The sequence below is a fragment of the Chanos chanos genome, chromosome 5, assembly GCF_902362185.1.
Source record: "Chanos chanos chromosome 5, fChaCha1.1, whole genome shotgun sequence".
Lineage (NCBI taxonomy): Eukaryota > Metazoa > Chordata > Actinopteri > Gonorynchiformes > Chanidae > Chanos > Chanos chanos.
Window position 1 is genome coordinate 10,150,752 of NC_044499.1, and position 19,146 is coordinate 10,169,897.

Below are 19,146 nucleotides of genomic sequence, written 5' to 3' on the forward strand. Positions count from 1 at the left end.
CTTTTGATTCTGTCCATAACATCCTTCGTTTAGTCCGCGCACGATTCGTTTGCCTAGTGTATGTTCAAATTTTGAGTCGTTTTAATCGCTACTTAAGGGATGAAATGAATCCAAATGAAAATCACCTGCGATCTAGTGTGGAAGAATTTCGGCTGTAAATTTGCTCAGTGAGCATTATCAAGATAAATGTGACATGCTGAAATTTTGCAATTTTGCATATCTTGTGTCGTTTAGCATTCATATCGATAAATTACTATGCCATCATGGATCCTCTAGCAAATCAAACGATTCTCGCGGGCATAAAGTTAAAAATGGCTGGTTCTCGCGTGACGTTTTGTACAACGGTACCACTGAATGCAAATTATCGCGACATTTCATAGTCTTCATCGCCGTGGGCCTCTGCGCTAGAAGGTGTGCTTTATGGCGGTGGCTGTTTCTGCGGTAAATGAAATATCTGCATTTTTTAGTGTTACTATATTGTATTATACATCTTACTCTACATCTCCATACACTGTAGTTATCTGCATGCTCAACATTTTACGTAACCCCTTATTGGACGGTGTAAAACACAGGCTTTACATTGAACCTCGTTGCCTAGCTGTAACCTAGCAAGGTTAGCCATCTTGTTAGCTATCTAGCTTGCTAAGTAACTTAACTAGCTAGTTAGCTGTGCAACCCTAAAATGGGGGAGTGGGAATTGTATATTGGTTTGACTGGAATAGCTTATTTTTAGTGGGTACTGATATCGTAAGACTCCCAGCAGAGTTGCGTAGTGAGCTAGTTCTTGTATTCTGTAGGTGGTAGTGTAGGTTATTCAGGGTTGCAAACGTGTCTCGTTCTACGTTAGCAACCATTTGCACATTGTCCATGGGTTTGGCGGTGTCGAGCTAACCCAGCGAGCTAACTCCCCATACTACAGCTACTTAAATTACATAATACGGTCATTTGTGCATTTAATTGTGGCTCTAACATATCGACAAATTGTTACAACAGAATCCGTGTAAGTGCTTGTAATACTGAAATGTGTTTATCTTCGCGGAAAGAATCTACTGACACGTATGTTCGCTAGCTATCTAACTTGAATGAAGTGAGGCCGCTCTCCTCATTACTTGCATGCCTTGCTGGCCGTTTACCGGTGAACCGTCGCAGAAATAAAGCATTGTTCAGCAACCTTTATGTAATTCTGCGGTTAGTCTTTCTTACATCGCACAGAGACAACCCTATTTAGATCCCAAACTGCCGTCACAAAAATACGAAGCTGCATTTCGTCCCGTTGCGTATAGCGAGACTAGCGTATAGCTAGTCTCGGTTACTATGGCGGGTTAAGTTAATAGCATCGAGGTAACGACGAAGCTTGACATAACCAGTTACTTTATCTCAGCAGCTTTACCCATAGTTTAAGACTCCACGTCAGAGTGATGTTATAGGAATGAACAGAGTTGGTGATTTATATGCTTTGTTAACTTATCTTGAGGATCTTTCTTTTTCTGTAGACTCTGTTTTGAACTGTAAAAGTTCTCCATATTTATTATCTCTTCACGGGTAAAGTGCAGCTGGACACCTCACCGGAGAACAGGTGTTAGGTAAGGGACTTGTCTCCCCACTCCTTAACTTGGTGTATCCTGGTTTGCATGAAGGAGTTTACATCCTTTCAGTTGGACTGAGGAACTTCTCCATTCATAAGACTCAAATGTCTGTTAGTCACTTGGTTAGAAATTTGTCAGAGACATCAGTCTTTGCCTGTGGCCATTTGGAAGCACTACAACAAATTCAGTATACCTCAAATTGTTAATGAACATTTAGATCAAGAATTGTTTGAAAAATGGAGACTTGACACTTAAGGCTTTCATGGTTTCAGATCTGACAATTCTTGTCAATGTCTTTACAGATGTAGTTGTAAAGACCCCTTTCTGAAGTCAAACAAGAATTAACATATTTACCACAAATTTTAAGGCTTCCCCCCCATTTTGTCTAATCGGCGTAATTCGGTTTTGGCCTGCAAATTCAAGAATTTTTTTTTTTCCTTTCTGCACAGCACAATTGGGGCATATAGCTTATTGATTTATTGTTACTTTAAATTTGGTCACATCAGTAATCATGAAATTTTAGCACAGTGGGATCACATTCAGTAACATAATGAATGATTATCATGTGTGTCACATCGGACCTGGTGGTGGCACTAAACCCAGAACACACAGTTTTGCCCTGAAACAGTGTGGATGTCAGTGCTCACAGAATGTTGTCTCCCTCTCAAGTAACTCTTGTTCTAAGTAGGTTTGTGTTTTTTCTTTTCCTTTTTTCTTTTTTGTCGTTTCTCTCTGTGTGTCGTCTGTGCTGTAGAGCGTATCTCTTGACTGTACTATATTTCCAAAGCCAATGGCAGAACTATTTGGGTTCAAACCTCCTTAAGGGGGGGGCAGTGCACCACTCTGGAGTTCATTTGAACAAAGGTACTAAAGTTTTCTTCTGTGTAGTTTTCAATAAGTGGGCTCACCTCACAGCACGTACTGTAGCACTCTACGGGAAAGATTGATTAGCGTCCCTCCTGTGTATGAAGGTGTCATGTTCTGTTCTTTTTTTTTTTTTTTTTGTCCTCCCTTTTTAACGAAATTCACCATGTGATTCAATTGCATGGTTTCCCCATTGATAAACGCTCTCCTAATGTGTAAGGACATAAATAGGAACTTGTCCAAAGTCGAAGGCTTTTTCTCCCCCCCCCCCAAGCAATATTTTAGGAACAGCACAGATCAGGCCTAAGTGGCTGTATATCAAATTATAGTGATCTAAATCAGCATAGCTCTTGAACTAAACCATTTCAGAGCACGCTCAAAATGACTAAGACATATTTGAAAAGGTCACCGAGCTGCTAGAAATTGGGAGCTTAAGTCGAACTCGCTGCAAATCTTTCCCAGTTGAACAGCAATTGCCCTTAACAGAGGAAATAGACATGATATTGTTGTCATGCTATTTCTCAGTCAGTTAAGGTGGTGTTATCGTACACCGCCGAACATCACGTCCAATAGATGCCATACTGTTTCTAAGCAGTGGATTCGTGATCTCCCTTTTCAGCCGCAAGTTTGAGTTTGCTCTGAAATTTAGAGGACGACCCTGGGGGTTTATGGGAAGGTGCTGTGGCCGTCTGTGTTCTACAGTCCTGTGTCTGTGTGTTGAGTGGACCTTTTATCGCTCATTCACCTCCGCCGTGACAGTCCAGTGTGTTGTTTGCAGGGAGGCGAGGCTCTGATGATGGAGAATGGACAGGGCACAGCCTCAAAGCTTGGCTTGCCGCCTCTCACCCCCGAACAGCAGGAGGCGCTACAGAGGGTAAGTACAGCTTTTTGTAGAATTATCTGGAAAAACAAGCAGGCACATCAAACTGCACAATGTCCTCCCTTTGCTGACATGCTTGTGGCGGTTCAGTGCTCTTGTGTGTCATACCAGGAGGAAGAGTAAACTCAGTGTTATGCTTTCAGTTCCAGTGTGCCTGTCTGCTGGTTCCAACTTCAATCACTGGCACAGGCTAAGTCAATAGAAATGGTGCCCCTGTATATGTTTAGATTTAAACCATAAGGCGCTATGCGTTGTGAAGGAGATTAATGTGTTGCTGGTCTTCTTTCAGGCGAAGAAGTATGCCATGGAGCAGAGCATCAAGAGCGTCCTGGTCAAACAGACACTTGCTCACCAGCAACAGCAGCTTAGTAACCTACAGGTGAAGCCCATTCCTGACTAATCTCAATACACTCCTGTCATCGGCCCGGTTGCCATGTCATTTTGCACACTCTTGATAAGTAAATGAAACATTTCTTTGACATGAGGTGTAGGGGACATGAAGTTGAGCACTCAGGCTAGGGCTGGGTGGTATATCGACTTTTTAAGGTATATTGATATATTCTCAAATGAGAGAGAGCATGAATCAATAGCATTTATGTCGATATAGTTTGATGTCGCGTTATGTAACCCATTCCATCTGCCTTACAACCAGTTTCCAATTGCTGGTTTGCTACTTGTGGCTACCCAGTCCACAGCACACATACGCAGTATCTGCAATATCCCAATATCTGAGGCATGCGCACACATTGCATTTTCTGGCGCTGCCAGATCTGTGCTGCTCATGCGTAAACATTTTATAGTACAAAACTGGCGTAGTGTTCTCACTGAAAAACATAGTGTTACCCTGTCCTTCTAATAATGTTATGAAAGTACTGTTCTGCAAAGATTCACCGCTGGAGTAAGCTGTTTATGCACTTTCCTACAAACCTAACTGTTTATCAGCAAGAACACACAGTTCACTTGAGGTTTGAAAACCTCTCAACCTTTACAGGCAACTTTTAACTTCTTTCGACACTTAAGTTTTTTTTTTCTGTTTTTTCTTTTTTTTGTGTATAACAAGATTATTATTATTAATAAATTCAGTATTTTTACTGTGTCGTCATATTTCCAGAATTTTATAGTTTACTAGATTTTCTAGTGCACTATACAGTAAATTGTAAATACAGTCATGCGTTGCTTAATGTCCACGATATGTTCTGTGAAATAGGACGTTATGTGATTTGGACATTGTGCGAACATGAGATTGAAATACTACCGCATATGAGTCGCAGCATATGCTGTTATTTGGTAAACTTTTTATTTCTAAGTAGGGAAAGGTTGCATTAAAATAACGATGGACAGTGCAGTACATGCACACAAGTCAGTAACATAGGCGTTAATTATGACTATCAAGACATATGTTATAGGTTGTATATGTATTGTACTGTTATATGCCTGGCAGTGCAGACACTTTGTATACAAGAGACATGAGATACATGCGTTGTGTGTGGGAAGCTGTTGCATTCTCTACGTCCAGTTACGTCCACTACGTTTGATTTTCTGATCACGATTTCTGAACTCTATAATAACCTTATGGGACCACAGGCATGTATGCGGTCTGACGTTGGCTGAACGGACGTTATGCAGTTCATGACAGTAAGAATTAGTGAATTAGTAAATTCTTAATATTAATAAAGTTGTCTATTTGTGATGTGATAACTGTCATTTCTTACGTTACGATGCTGGAGCTGACTTAAGTTTCTTGCACTTTTTTAAATTAAATATGATGCAGTATGGCATATGTATGTAATTCTTTGGGGTTTTTTCGGGTTTTCTGAATTCAGGACATAATTATTAACATTGATTATGCGCACTCACAGATTTTAATCAGTCTGTTGTTGCTGAAAGCAACTGAAGGAGCATTCTCAGAGAGAGGTCTATTTTGATTTGAGAGGGGCAGTTTATTTTATATAATTTTTCACTTACATGTTTTGCAGCGCTATGTTTTCAAACCGGGAAGGAAACCCTGTCTTTGCATTTTATTTTGATCACAGTCTGTTTTAATAAAATTGCTTGTGACATCTCACGTGGCTTCGACTTACAACCGAACATCTAGCCCACTTCGTTGAAAATACCGAGATACATATCGTGTATCGCCATTCAGCCTAAAAATACCGAGATATGATTTTCGGTCCCATATCGCCCAGCCCTAACTCATGCTAGTTTGTGGGTTATTGGTAATGGATAAAGATGTTTCCTGACCACCATGCCTGTTGTCTTTCAGATGGCCTCATTGACCATGGGCTTTGGAGATGCCCTTTCACCATTACAGTCGGTGAGTGAAGCCAAAGATCAAAATCTTTTTGACACATGGCCTTAGACTATGACGGACCTGCTCTCTAGAATACAACTGCAACTTCTAATGCAGTGTCCCACCATTCTCGTTCTTGCTGTCTTGTCACCCAAAGCTACAGCCCTCTTTCAGTGTCCATCAACCAGTCAACTTAAGACTCAAGTAACTGCCCTCCATTTCTTGGCATACATGTAATTGTTCAGTATTCATGTGTGTTATGTACGGAGGTAAACTAGATCCAGTGCTATGTCTTCGGTACCAGTGCGTTCATCGTCTGCTGGTTCTATCCTCAATCGCTGGAACAACAACAATTCCATTAAGTAACAGTTCAGTTGACAGCTTGATGTGAAATTGTTCAAAGCAGTATATAATGGAGTGGAATGGTGTTTCAGGTGGCAGCTCAGCGGCAGCGGGCCCTGGCGATAATGTGCCGTGTGTATGTGGGGTCAATTTATTACGAACTTGGGGAGGACACCATCCGTCAGGCCTTTGCCCCCTTCGGCCCCATCAAAAGCATCGACATGTCCTGGGACTCTGTTACAATGAAACACAAGGTGAGAATCCAGTTTTGTGTGATCTACTGTCGAACTCATTGAAGTTGAAACGTTGAAGCCTAAGTCGTTGCCTTTTAATCTCTGCAGGGCTTTGCGTTTGTGGAGTATGAAGTACCGGAAGCTGCCCAGCTAGCTCTAGAGCAGATGAACTCAGTCATGCTGGGAGGGAGAAACATTAAGGTGACTGGACACTTTCTGCCGTCTTACCAAATGCTCCTGGTCACTCATTTACATTTTTTCACTTAGCAGACCAAAGCAATTTCCAAGATGTGCAAAATGCAAATCAAATAAATTCATGTTTGGATACCAAAATTTAGTGTTGAGACACCAACTCTCTAGTCTTTTGAGCGTTACAATACATTTATCGAACGTTAAGAAAGCCATCTCTGCTTTCAGTTGGGCCATAAATGTTTAGCGTGTTGTGTTGGCCATTCGTAGGTGGGGCGACCTAGCAACATTGGTCAGGCTCAGCCAATCATTGACCAGCTTGCCGAAGAAGCTCGCGCCTTCAACCGGATTTACGTGGCCTCCGTCCATCCCGACCTGTCAGACGAGGACATCAAGAGCGTGTTCGAGGCCTTTGGGAGAATCAAGTCGTGTACGCTGGCGCGGGACCCCACGACGGGCAAACACAAGAGCTACGGCTTCATAGGTACGGGCAGCGCCTCTCTCCTGATTTTGGTTGAAAATGAATGTTTTTGACTGAGCCCCGTCAGTCATAGAAGACTGCTGTTCTCTACATATGTCTCACAGGGGATAGAGAAGGGTGGGGGCAGGTTCCTCACATGCTTTCCTAGTAAGTTTTTTTTCTGTTGTTTTCTTAGGCTCTCTGGTGGACAGATAGATCATAAGTGCCTTATGGTAATTCATAAAGTAAAACTCTGAGCTCTGGTAGAATAATGCCAACGGTAATTTTGCGAGCGTCGAAGTTTAAAAGCGGTCGCTCTGTTCTCCGCAGAGTACGACAAGGCCCAGTCGGCGCAGGATGCGGTGTCGTCCATGAACCTCTTTGACCTGGGGGGTCAGTACCTGAGGGTTGGCAAAGCCGTGACCCCTCCCATGCCCCTCCTGACCCCGACCACGCCGGGCGGACTGCCCCCTGCCGCTGCCGTCGCAGCCGCCGCCGCTACTGCCAAAATCACCGCCCAGGTAAATACCTTTTTAAGCCTCATCTATCTACTGTTAGTCAGGTGTGTGTGTGTGATCAGTGGCTTCCTTTGGCACTAGAATGGTTCCTTTTGTAGTAAGGCTGCGTGTTTTTTTTTTTTTTTTTTTGTGTTGGCTTACAAAAGGCTAGATCAGGTGAAGATGGTGTTAAATGTGAGGGCCTGATCTTTAGTAGTAGGCTTTGATTAGCATGACGACTCAGTATGACACAGCATTACTGAATTTGAGACAGAGCTTTTACATGCAGAAAGATAACATAGCGTGTAAACTCCAAAAACAGATGGCATGGAATCTGTCCCAGCCGGAGAATCGGACAGAAGACTTCCTCAACTGTCTGGTAAATCCTTCAGGAAATTCTGTTCAAAGCACGCTGGTGCCTTTTTGTTTTGTGTAGAATATCAATGTGGGGAGATACTTGTCTTCAGGAGCTCCCATTTTAAGGTTGTATTCATTGTCCCATAGTGTGTTAGTTAGTAATGCTAATTGAACAGTGATGGTATTCCTGAATGCTGATTGGGCAGTTGCAGTTTCAGGTGGCTGTAGTAACGCCTCTCTTAAAACCAAACAAAATAAAAACAAAACAAAAAAAAAGACATTGAGGCAGCATTTTGCCATTATTGGATCCGGCTTAGGCCCTGAAATGTTGCCTGCACAATCTTTCTTATATTTGTCAAAAGGAGATGTGCATGTGTTCAGGCATAATTTGTTTGATCTATGTGGACATGTCCACACAGTATCTGTAATGCTTTCTATTTTTCTTATTTGACACTGAGTGTGACATCAATCCATTAACGTTTTGGATTTTCATTAGACTTTCTAAATTAACCGTGTTTGTGCTACAGCGCAGACAACCCACAAGCTCTTAAAGTACAACATATTTAAGAATTAAAAAAAAAACAAAGAATCTTGTGTGTCTATTTTTAGTGTCAACAATAACGTGTAATTATTCTGTCTTGTGTTGTCTCATACTTGTCATTCATATATTTTAACTTGGAAACCATTTGGTTTGAATGTAAAATTAATATATATATATTTTTATTGTTAGCTGTAAGACATATAAAAGTAATCGTAACCATTGAACTGAAGTTAAAGAAAATGAAATCGTAGCTTAGCGAATTCTGTCCTTGTCATGTTGTCCTTGTCTTCCTTTGGTTCTACCTTCCTTTTTTACTTGGGGCTGGTTACATAAAAATTCATGGACACCTAGACTGTGATCCACCGTAGGTCTTTGAATATTCACTCTCGCACATGATTTAATACCTTTTCTCCAAACTGATTTAGATACTTTAGATAGTTTTCTCCTCATTTTTCAAAACTTTAAGACATTGCATTGCCGGCGTGCTGGATATTGGCCATCTTACTTCATTTCAATCTGAATTTTCAAATCTGAACTCTAGTTTTCTCTAAAAAAGGGTAATATGAAGCAGTGTTTTTCGTTGGCCTTCAAGAGACTGTAGTTTCTGCCTTGCTAAGCCTTTTCAAACGTATAATTTTTAACTTGATGAGCATATAAATCTTACTTGTGATCAGTTTAGGAGAGGAGAGTTAATTTATGATCATTTCATTTCTGTCTACTTCCTTTCACTTCAACTGTTCTACACAGAGTGAAAAAATGTACTATGTACGTAGACTAACAACAGTATAGTAAATAGATGTTTTAAAGATCAGCCTGTGTACAATTGAATGTCAAGCTTTTATGCAGCTGGCCCTGGTCTGTGTTAGTGTCTCTGTTTGTGTGAGCATGTTTGGGATTGCAGGCGAAAAGAGAGTACGAGTGCCCCCTGGTGGTGCATCCAGTTAGTGCACTGTTTAAAAGTGCAGTGGTGCCTGCCACAGCTAGAACATGAACTATGCCCCACTTGGACCTCTGGTCACAGCTCACAATCGGCCGTGTTCCCTTGAGGTTCATTTGTTGGCTGAGGTCGTCAGCGATCTTGAGCTTTGTAGTTTTGTTTACTGTTATGTAAAATGTATTAATTTCATTGTAGTGTGAAAGATTCAGTATTGTCAGAGGAGTTGCTCACTAGCCTCACTCCCCTCGAATGAAGAGTGCCTTGTGAGTCATAGACTTAATGAGTCACTTCTCAGATTGTGAGAGAATGCAGAAAATTTGTAATTGAGAGGGGACACATCGAAGATCCAGAACAATTATTGATTAGATGGAGGTGTAAAAATTGGGACTAAAACCAATGTGTAATGAAAAAAATAGATATCTGTATATATAAATATAAGTTCCCTACAGCACCACAGCAGTTGCATGGTGATGGTGTCTCAAAGCCATTTACTGTGTGTTGTGTCTCCAGGCCTTAACACTGAACACTGAGTTTCCTCCTTGACTTTGTAGACCTTATCCAATCACACTCAGCCAATCAGGATCTCCCGCTGCCTCTGCTTTGGCCTGCATTCACTGAATCTCAAACATGCTCCGTTTGTTTGTGTTTTGTTCCCCTGGTTTCACGTCCACGTCTCATTTCTGTCCTTGTGTAAGTGTTCTGTGTTGTGCTTAACGGACGCTGTCCAGGCGGTGGTCCCTTATGTCCCATTCTGTTCTTGCAGGAAGCCGTGGCGGGGGCTTCGGTCCTGGGGGCACTGACCGCACCCGGCCTGCAACTGGGTGGCCTCCCTCAGGCTGTCATGGCAGCCCAGGCTCCAGGTGTCATCACAGGTATGGACACACACACACATGGATAGAGAGTGGGTTGGGTGGTTACTGTTAAATTATAGATGCTTGTGGAAGATTCTGGGTTCACCTTCTGTGTGTTTTTTGGGGTTTGTTTTTTGAGGGGGGGGGGGTTGGCGTGATAGTATTCAGCAAAGCATTTCCCTGTGTCCACCGCTAAGCCTGTACAGGCTGCTCAGATTAACTTCAGCATGTTTGTTTTGTGGCATGAGCGTAGTGCATGATGTTTTGGCCCTGTGTTCAGAAATTTGACTAAATTTACTATGTTTTTTTTTTTTCTTTTTTACGTCATACCCTCTGATATGAACTTTTCTATGATCTTTATCTCATACCTGCACATTAAGATATGAGGTGGTGTTGTAAGAACATGATTGAAACTATTGCTGTATGGTCACGTAACAAGGTTACTCAGCAGACAAAAAATGTCTGCAGAGTTCATAAGAACCCTGAGTTCTAATGTGCAGGTATGAGGTAAGTGGTGTTTACAGATATTTACAGTTCCCTCTGTATTTGTCCCAGTATCCTCACTTTACAATGTCTTCAGTAAACACACTGACGTTCATAAGATTTTCTGTTAACCTTTTGTAGTCAGGTCTATGGCCATGTATAAGATCAGTCCCGTCCATGTTGTTACAATGCTGGCTATTCTTCTACGTCAGCAGAACGTCTGTGAAAATATTGATACCAGGCATATTTTTTGTATTGTTATCTATAATTCACACCTCATCCTTTACTCTTCTGGATTCCTTACCCTTTTACCATCCCCAGTAGGGATAGTTTTGTGTGTATGAACTTTTTTCTCCCTCAGGTTTCTGTTGTCTCCATCACACTGCATAGTTAATCGTGGCCTGTCGTGGAATCTGTCCACTAATAGATTTCTCTTTTATTTTCTCTTCTCTCCTTGTCTCTTTCTCTCTATCTCTTTCTCTCTCCTTTTCTCTCTCCTCTCTTCCCCTCCCTCTCTTTACTCTCCACAATCGCCCTGACCGTGGCCTCTTAACCCCTCCCCTTTGCTGCACACTGACCAACCAAGTGTGAAGAGGACTGTTTCTAGCCCCTCCCCTCATAAACAAATCTCTCATTCCTATTGGCCAGTGAGTCTCAGAATCCTGTGTGTTTTTTGTGGAGTTTATCTTGGTATGCATCAACGTGACCATTCATCCAAACTGACAAACACGAGGGACTAAAATGAAATGTACTAAGGGAAGGGGGCGTGGGGGGGGGGGTTTCACAAAACCCTTCGCTCCAAAGCATGGAGGGTTCGAGCCCCACGCTCCACACTTCACTTGTCATCTTTAAACCCCTTTTGTCATGTTGTTACAAGCTATCTAGGAATTCACTATCCATTGGGTGGTCTCAGAGGCAAGTAACAAACATTCAGAAAACCTTTATGATTTTTTTTTTTTTTTTAAACAATAAATGGCTACTTTTTCTCAGGTCACATGGTTCACACTGGTTGAAAGAAATGTCACACACGCACCAGTACCAGAATTATTAAAATCCCCCCCCATCACCAAATACTGGTGTATGTGGATTCTATATGCAACATTTTTAGTTTGGTTTGACTTTATAGACACATACATGACAGAGAATTTTTTTTTTTTAAAAATGCACTGAAAATGAGCTGGCGCTCTTTGGCGCCCCACATTGTTTTGGCTCCTGTAACTGAAGATACAAAACTAGTTACACGGCCTGAACAAAATCCTACTAGGTACCATAAAACCTCCCAACTTCTCCGTAAGGGAGAAGGGGTGATGGCATTTACTCAGTTAGAGCCCTTAACACATGGAGGGCTTTTCCACATCTACTGGACTCCATTTAGAACAATCAGTGTGTATTAACAGTGTACTGACTCCTCCATCTCTCTGTAGGGGTAACCCCGGCCCGACCAACCCTGCCTGTGCTGCCCCAAGTTGGGCTTGTGAATCCAGTCCTTGCCTCCCCGCCTGTGATTGCTCCTGCTGTGGCAGCAGCCCAGGAGGCCAAAAAGGAGAAGGAGGAAGAGGAGGCCTCTCAGGACGGCACAGGCCAGGAGATGCTCAGTGAACAGGAGCACATGAGTATCTCAGGCAGCAGTGCCAGACACATGGTCATGCAGAAGCTGCTGAGGAAACAAGAGGTAAGTCTGTTGCTTCATTGGCTCATCGCATAGTCCGTGTTTATTCAGGTCACATGAGCCGTTTTGTCAACGTTTCTGACCCATGAGAGAATCAAAATTTGGGACATGCTGTCCACTTAGGTTTTTTATTTATTTAGTTAGTTGGTTAGTTAGTTATTTAGTGAGTAAGCTTTTGTTCTGAAATGAATGAACCAGAGGTGATATGCGAGCTTCACAGTTTTAACAGTGTTCTACTGTGTTTTTTTTTTTGACAGTCAACAGTTATGGTGCTGAGGAATATGGTAGGTCCAGAGGACATTGACGATGATTTGGAAGGCGAAGTCACGGAGGAGTGTGGGAAGTTTGGAGCTGTAAATCGAGTTATCATCTATCAAGAGAAACAGGGAGAAGAGGAGGATGCTGAGGTCATCGTTAAGATCTTTGTAGAGTTTTCAGCAGCGTCTGAGATGAACAAGGCCATTCAGGCACTCAACCACCGCTGGTTTGGAGGTCGTAAGGTCGTCGCCGAGGTGTACGATCAGGAGCGGTTTGACAACAGCGACCTCTCAGCATAGACTGTCCAAAATCCTCCTTTTCCTCCAACGACCATTTCTTGCTGTTTCCCTCTCTCCCTCTCTATACACACACACACACACTCACAGCTGCTGAGCACTGAACCAACAGGTGCCAGCCTCTCTTTTTAACTTGTAATTATTTTTTATCAATGTTGATATTAATATTATTAATGATTCCTTTTGCGGACGAAGGCAAAGATATCCTTGGATTTTTTTTTTTTTTTTATTACTGTTGCCTACTGTGAAGGACTGGATATTTGTTTTGTATCAGTTTTTTTTCCCCTTTGATTAGTTTCAATTTGGTTGCTTGAAGTTTGTCTCTTATTTTTGACTTCCAAAGTTTTCTGTTCAAAGGACTCTCATAATCTTGTTATATACCCCTTGATTTCGAATGCCCAGACAATAAATGCTTCAAAGAACAATCTTTGGTGTTGGTTTTGTTAGGGCTCTGTTATTGCAGCGAGTGTCAAACCTTAATATTTCAGATGATGGTTTTCACTCAGCACTACTGTAAGAATGATGGATTCAAAGATCATTCTGTTGGTTGCCCAGTTTGTTTGTGTCAGTTTCACATCATGTGATTTTTAAAGCCATATCATGCAAAGTTAATCAGAGTGCTCATTGCTGAAAATGGTACGCCAGAAGGCACTGCTTATACTTCATCTTCATTCTGCCCTGAACGTGTTGTGATGTAAAGCTGGGTGAAGTTTCTCTCTGCATTCAGTTTAATTCCGTGTTTTCCCCAGTCCAATGGGTAAACTTTGAAACTAAACAAAGTTCAAGTGGATAAATGTGACACATGTTTCTTAAACACACATGCTCATGGAGCAGCTGCCCATAGTGTGGTTCATCTCCACTCTGTTTTGATAAGAGTTTATGCAATGAGAAAATCATCAATATTTTTGATTGTGCGTTCTCGTATATCAGAGACTGATTTACCAGTATTGGGCCCCAACAGAAACAGATGTCACTTATCCCAATCTTGCCACTGACGAAGTATTACTGTTACAGTGACAATGTGCTGTCTTTGTACAGTGTCATTGGGTACAAATACTGTAATTTAATCTCTTCTTTTTTGGTATTGCCACAGTGATATTTAAATTACACCAAGCCTCTCAGATTAATTCTGGCTCTTTTAAACATGAACAAAAACTGTTTTCAAGGAAAATTATCTACTATACAAACATGGCAATGTTTGCACACAGGGGTGATATAATCTCTTGTACTTTGAGATCAGTAAATAAACAGAAACTGATCTGACTTTTTGATCTGAGATGACACAAATACCTTTCGTAAACCATGGCATTCCTAATATCTGAGGTCTTTTATATCCAAACATCAATGTAATCTCCTCCACAAAATGGACAGCTAGTGATTAAATTAGTTTTTCCCCCCAAATACTGTGTTTCAGTTTGATAAATGTATTAGATATAATCATCATAATGTAGAGGGTTTATGACAAAGAAAATTTTAATTGTCCGTAATATCACCCTATGGTCTCTGCAAAAATAACATACTGCATTTTTCTTCAAAATGGATTCTAAAAAACAGTCCACAATTGGAAAACACTTTTACTGACAAATTTGTCTTGACAATGTTTGTGCCCAGTCCAGAAATACTGCATGTAACTTCTGTACAAATTAATGGTACTAGGAGGATTAAGTTAATCTTTAGCCCATCTGCACAATATCAACCAGATGACAAGCTGCAGAGTTCAATTCTGCTGTTGACAATGAGACGCTTATGTGGAGCTTTACTCATTGCAGTGACCCTGCTTGTCTCTGCATATGGATGGAACCATTATGATAGTTTGAGTGACAGATACAAGCCACATATTGACAAAGCAATAAGACAGGCCAATGCACAATTTATGGGCAACAAAAAGCACATCAATTATTATAAAGTTGAAGGGGATCCTGCAGTAAGTTGTATTTATTTATTGATTTTGCAAATGAATTATTATTGTTGTTGCTGTGGTTGTTGACTATGATGATGATGATGATGGTTATTATTATTATTATTATTACTGTTTGTTGTTGTTAGAATGGCATCTGGAGTAGACCTGTTAGATGACACAGAAGTTCTGAAGTTCTAAATTTGTTGCTGTATACACTCACTCTTGTGTACAAAGTCTTAGAGGTTTTATGTCCGTACTCTGTCATGTTATGACACTTATATTCATTTACTCATTTATCTATTAATTTATGTATCGTATTATCTCATCATTCTTTGATGTTTGTTGCTAGGCTTATGGGGTAACGGAATCTTGATCTAACGATGTCTGTGTGAAGTGTTAAACAGGATCATTCACACACAAACAAACACACAGATAGAGATCAGTTTGGGGCACCAGCTGATATTTTGGAATCTGGTTCGTTCCCACACTGCTCAGACACATTAAAACTATACCATAATCTGATGATACCACCTCCTGCAGCTTCTTGGCTAATTTAGGAATATCCGCAAATTGTGTGAATAGTTCTCATTCGATAACGATATTATTTATAAAAAAAAATCTGCACACATACCTCGGCTTTTCAGTCAGAGGCACTCCATTCTTAGTGTGATTATTCAAACTACTTTTAATTGCTTTAAGCCGTGTTTTTGTTGTTGTTGTTGTTGTTGTTGTTTTTGTCGTAGATAGGCGAAAAGTATCATTTTCGCGTCATGTTGAAAACCACCAAATGCGATGTGGCAGACAATGTAAATGGATATAAACACAGAAATGACTGCGCCGTAGAGGGACTTGGGCTGGTAAGTATGAATATTTTGAATTTTGATGACTTTTCGGGCAGTTTTGCATATAAGTTCAACGTTTGGAGAACTTAGTTAGGTCTCAATTGTACATTTTGCTGAAGCAATGAATGGCAATTTTGTGGCGTTTGAGAAGCAGGCTTTGTGAACAAGATCCCTGAACTTTGTATCAGATCATTCAATAACATCACCTTAACTTCCTCACAGCCCTGGATTGATTGTGTTGTATGCAACACGAAGACTGGTGAGCTTGTCGACTGCGCACTAAAAAAAAAGGCGAAGTCGGTGAGTGCATTTACATTTGTATTATCATCGAGCGGTTAACACTCAGACAGGCAAATGCAGATACCTTACCATCAAAAGTTCAGTCTTTTGACACCCTGCTTTGAGTTTCATCACTGAATGAAAATAACTACTCTCCTTTCAGAGGGAAAGCGTTAGGAAGCAGTGTTTGATCACTCCGGGATACCGCGCAGGACATACCAATCTGCTGGCTCAAAAAAGTGGAAGTGATGCACCTGCGACTGGATGTGTTGGTTGTGTATAAACTCTTGGAGATAAGATACCCTACAATGTTCCATGAGAGATAATCATAAACATTTGTTCAATAAAATCAAAATGAGACTCGGTGTCTTTGTCTTTATGTATACATGTGAATGAAATATATGAATCCAAATTAGATACATTTTCATTTGAGGTCTCTACCACTAATGGACATGAAGATATTATGAATAAAACGAGGCGAGGTAGCATATTTTGGTCATTGTTATAGGACCAAAATGGTATGTAGGGTAGCTAGTAAGAGCATAAAAACATACATGAAAATTGCTTGATGTATGGTTATTAAGGGTACAAAGTGCCAATGTCTTTCCGTTTTTCCTTCATACAAAAAATAGACACAGATTTGAGAGCTAGTTTACCTATGGCAGAAAAATGTCCATTTAGGATTACGTTTTTTTTTTTTTGCCTCAGTATCTCCATGAATAATGAATTCCTGTGTCATATGAATTGAAAGAAATAAAAGATAAACATGTTTTCAGTATGTTAATTTGAATAGAGGTCATTTGAGATGAGAATCTCCGGTAAGGTCCTGGATATTGAAAATAAGTGAAATATTTTTGATAAAACCTCTGGTGTAAAGAGGAATAAGTGATATCCTAAATGACCTTTTCAAGCTCCATCGGGAGTATCTAAATGTGTTTCCACATAAAAGGCTGGATGTGTTTAAAGGATAATAGTTGTCATCACATGTAATTTCTAGTTCATAATTTGCTACATTTCACATCCTTTTCAAGTTATTTGAATTTTTTATTGAGTATCTTATTCTTTTTTAAATACGGGATAATAACATATAACCACTCCACTGGATATAGCATCTATCACAGTTAATGCCTTTTTCTATAATGGGGTCCTGATGGTAAAGAATACAGCTTGTATGAATGACCTACAGTAATCTGGAGAAGGGGCAAGATTCCAGACCACTGGAGAGTTGCCGGAGGTGTTTGGATCCCAAAGGAGGAGAACCCCAAGCAGACTGATCAGTTCCAAATCATCTCCCTGCTGAATGTGGAAGCCAAGATCTTCTTAAGGGTCATTTCCAACCGTCTCTGTAGCTTCTTCTTAAAGAACAGCTTCATCAACACATCGGTCCAAAAAGTGGCATCTCAGGATGTTTGGAACACACGGGAGTGGTCTCACAGAGAGGTCACTCATCAGAGAGGTCAGGGAGAACAAGGGTAACCAGATTCCAGTTCAGTATTGCAGATACAACCATCCCAACCATCACGGAGAAAAAGCCTATGCAAAGTGTTCGACAGTTCTTTGACGGATGCAGCGTCCATCCAAGTTACCAGCACATAGCTGAACCATTGGCTGAAATCCATCGACCACTCTGGACTATCCGGGAAATTCAAAGGATGGCTTTACCCGCATGGTATACTTCCTAGGTCCTCTCCCACATAAAAGCCATCGCCCCAGCCTCACTGGACTCACACCAATTCACTTACAGAGGTAACAAATCCATAGAGGACACCATCTCTCTGGCTCTTCAGACTGTCCTGACTCACCTGGAGAGACAGGGCACATATGTGAGGATGCTATTTGTGGACTACAGCTTTTCAGTACTGTCATCCCCAGCTCACCTCCAAACTCCACCAGCTAAGCCTCAGCTCTTCACTATGCAACTGGATCTTGGTATTCCTGTCAGAGCATCCTCAGGTGGTGAGACTAGGCCCCCACCTGTCCTCCACTACAACTGAGCACTGGCACACCACAAGAATGTGTACTGAGCCCCATGCTCTACTCCCTCTTCACACACCGTTGTGTTCCTGCATTTGCCTCTAACACCATCATCAAGTTTGCAGATGACACAACGGTGATTGGGCTGAACCCCAGCAGTAATGAATCAGCTTACAGAGCAGAGATGCAGAACCTACTGAGCTGGTGCTCAGAGAACAACTTGTCCCTTAATACAGCAAAGACCAAAAAGCTAAACATCAACTTAGGAAGGTCGAGGGATGACTAGCATGCTCCAGTCTTCATCAACGGGGAGAGTGGAAAGAGTGTCCAGTTTCAGGTTTCTGGGCATTCACATCGCAGAAGATCTCACAAGGTCCACTAACACCACCGCACTGATCAAGAAAGCACAGCAACGCTTGTTTTTCCTGAGTATGCTGAAGAAAGCTGGTCGGTCCCTACAAACGCTGGTGACTTTCTATCGATGCACCATAGAGCGCATCCTAACATACTGCATTTCTGCGTGGTATCTCAGCTGCACAGCAGCTGATAGGAAAGCTCTTCAGCAGGTTGTCTCCAGCACACAGAAGATCATTGGGATACAGCTCCCAGCCCTGGAGGACATCTACAGCTCACGCTGCCTCAGGAAAGCCACCAGCATCTGCAAAGACTCCACACACCCATGCCATCAACTGTTTGAACTCCTACCATCTGGCAGATGTTATAAGGCCTTCTACACCCGCACTTTCAGACTAAGAAATAGCTTTTCTCCAGAGCTGTAACTGCTCTGAATCAGTCTACCAAGTACCCCCCATAATCTGTCTGTCATCCCCTGAAATTGACAGACACAACTGACCTCACATACATGCACATACTGTGCTTTGCCACCAAATAAACTACACGGTACTCAGGGCTCTACTCCCTCTCATCCATTCTGTGTTACTGACTGGATATTGTGTTCAATATCTGTATCTACAACACAGTAACAGCTGCTGTGACAGGGACTAATATATTCACTCACATTGGGTGTTATGAAGACTCTATATCTACATCTCTGTTTTGGTTTTGTTGCTGCATTGCACATTTGAGCTTTTTCTTGTTTGCACTATAACACTGCTGGTCACTGTTTATACTGTAATACACTGTTTATACTGTGCATACTGTTTACACTGTTATTACTTATTATTGCACAACTGAGCTAATGCACTATTCATCACTGCTGGACACTGTTCAAACTGTTCCCACTGTTCATTACTTTTCTTAATTACTACTTATTGCTACTTTATCTTATTTGTTATTCTGTTTTTGTTTGTTTGTTTGTTTGTTTTTTCCTATTTATCGTCTATCTATAGCATTGAGTACGGAAGTTGCAAAAATAGTCTTGTTGTTCTGGTGCATCGACAATTGTACTTGTTCAATGA

The 19,146-nt window shown here is 41.3% G+C and overlaps 2 protein-coding genes and 2 non-coding genes across 6 annotated transcripts; all 4 read left to right on the plus strand.

The window, feature by feature from the left end:
* The first annotated feature begins 420 nt into the window (after positions 1-420).
* On the plus strand, positions 421-13,158 carry puf60a (poly-U binding splicing factor a). Of its 3 annotated transcripts, XM_030774226.1 has the most exons (13): positions 1,567-1,583; positions 2,341-2,450; positions 3,229-3,324; positions 3,620-3,709; positions 5,594-5,644; positions 6,055-6,216; positions 6,304-6,396; positions 6,655-6,868; positions 7,175-7,365; positions 7,664-7,720; positions 9,940-10,048; positions 11,935-12,182; positions 12,437-13,158. In XM_030774226.1, exons 3-13 carry the CDS (start codon positions 3,244-3,246, stop codon positions 12,734-12,736), a joined length of 1,596 nt encoding a protein of 531 aa, XP_030630086.1. In that variant the 5' UTR covers positions 1,567-1,583; positions 2,341-2,450; positions 3,229-3,243; the 3' UTR covers positions 12,737-13,158. The 3 variants fall into 3 exon arrangements, with proteins under 3 accessions (XP_030630088.1, XP_030630085.1, XP_030630086.1); XM_030774225.1 differs by lacking the exon at positions 2,341-2,450 and having other exon boundaries at positions 1,499-1,583; XM_030774228.1 differs by lacking the exons at positions 1,567-1,583; positions 2,341-2,450; positions 7,664-7,720 and adding an exon at positions 421-441 and having other exon boundaries at positions 12,437-12,736.
* LOC115813451 (small nucleolar RNA SNORA57) lies at positions 3,388-3,521 on the plus strand. Its single transcript, XR_004025317.1, has one exon. It is a non-coding gene; the product is annotated as a small nucleolar RNA SNORA57 (small nucleolar RNA).
* Positions 5,833-5,969, plus strand: LOC115813450 (small nucleolar RNA SNORA57). The gene has a single exon (XR_004025316.1). It is a non-coding gene; the product is annotated as a small nucleolar RNA SNORA57 (small nucleolar RNA).
* Positions 13,159-14,443: 1,285 nt separating the features above from the next.
* Positions 14,444-16,119, plus strand: si:dkeyp-73d8.6 (cystatin-like protein). The gene is made up of 4 exons (XM_030774206.1): positions 14,444-14,657; positions 15,377-15,490; positions 15,698-15,775; positions 15,918-16,119. The coding sequence occupies exons 1-4, from the start codon at positions 14,469-14,471 to the stop codon at positions 16,035-16,037; spliced, it is 501 nt and encodes a 166-aa protein (XP_030630066.1). The 5' UTR covers positions 14,444-14,468; the 3' UTR covers positions 16,038-16,119.
* Positions 16,120-19,146: the final 3,027 nt, after the last annotated feature.

Coding starts and splice junctions, on each gene's coding strand:
- puf60a (XM_030774225.1), top strand. CDS start 3,244: ATGATGGAGAATGGACAGGGCACAGCCTCAAAGCTTGGCTTGCCGCCT. Junction 6,217..6,303: donor CTGTTACAATGAAACACAAG/GTGAGAATCCAG, acceptor TAATCTCTGCAG/GGCTTTGCGTTTGTGGAGTA. Junction 6,869..7,174: donor CAAGAGCTACGGCTTCATAG/GTACGGGCAGCG, acceptor TGTTCTCCGCAG/AGTACGACAAGGCCCAGTCG.
- si:dkeyp-73d8.6 (XM_030774206.1), top strand. CDS start 14,469: ATGAGACGCTTATGTGGAGCTTTACTCATTGCAGTGACCCTGCTTGTC. Junction 14,658..15,376: donor AAGTTGAAGGGGATCCTGCA/GTAAGTTGTATT, acceptor TTTTTGTCGTAG/ATAGGCGAAAAGTATCATTT. Junction 15,491..15,697: donor CCGTAGAGGGACTTGGGCTG/GTAAGTATGAAT, acceptor ACTTCCTCACAG/CCCTGGATTGATTGTGTTGT.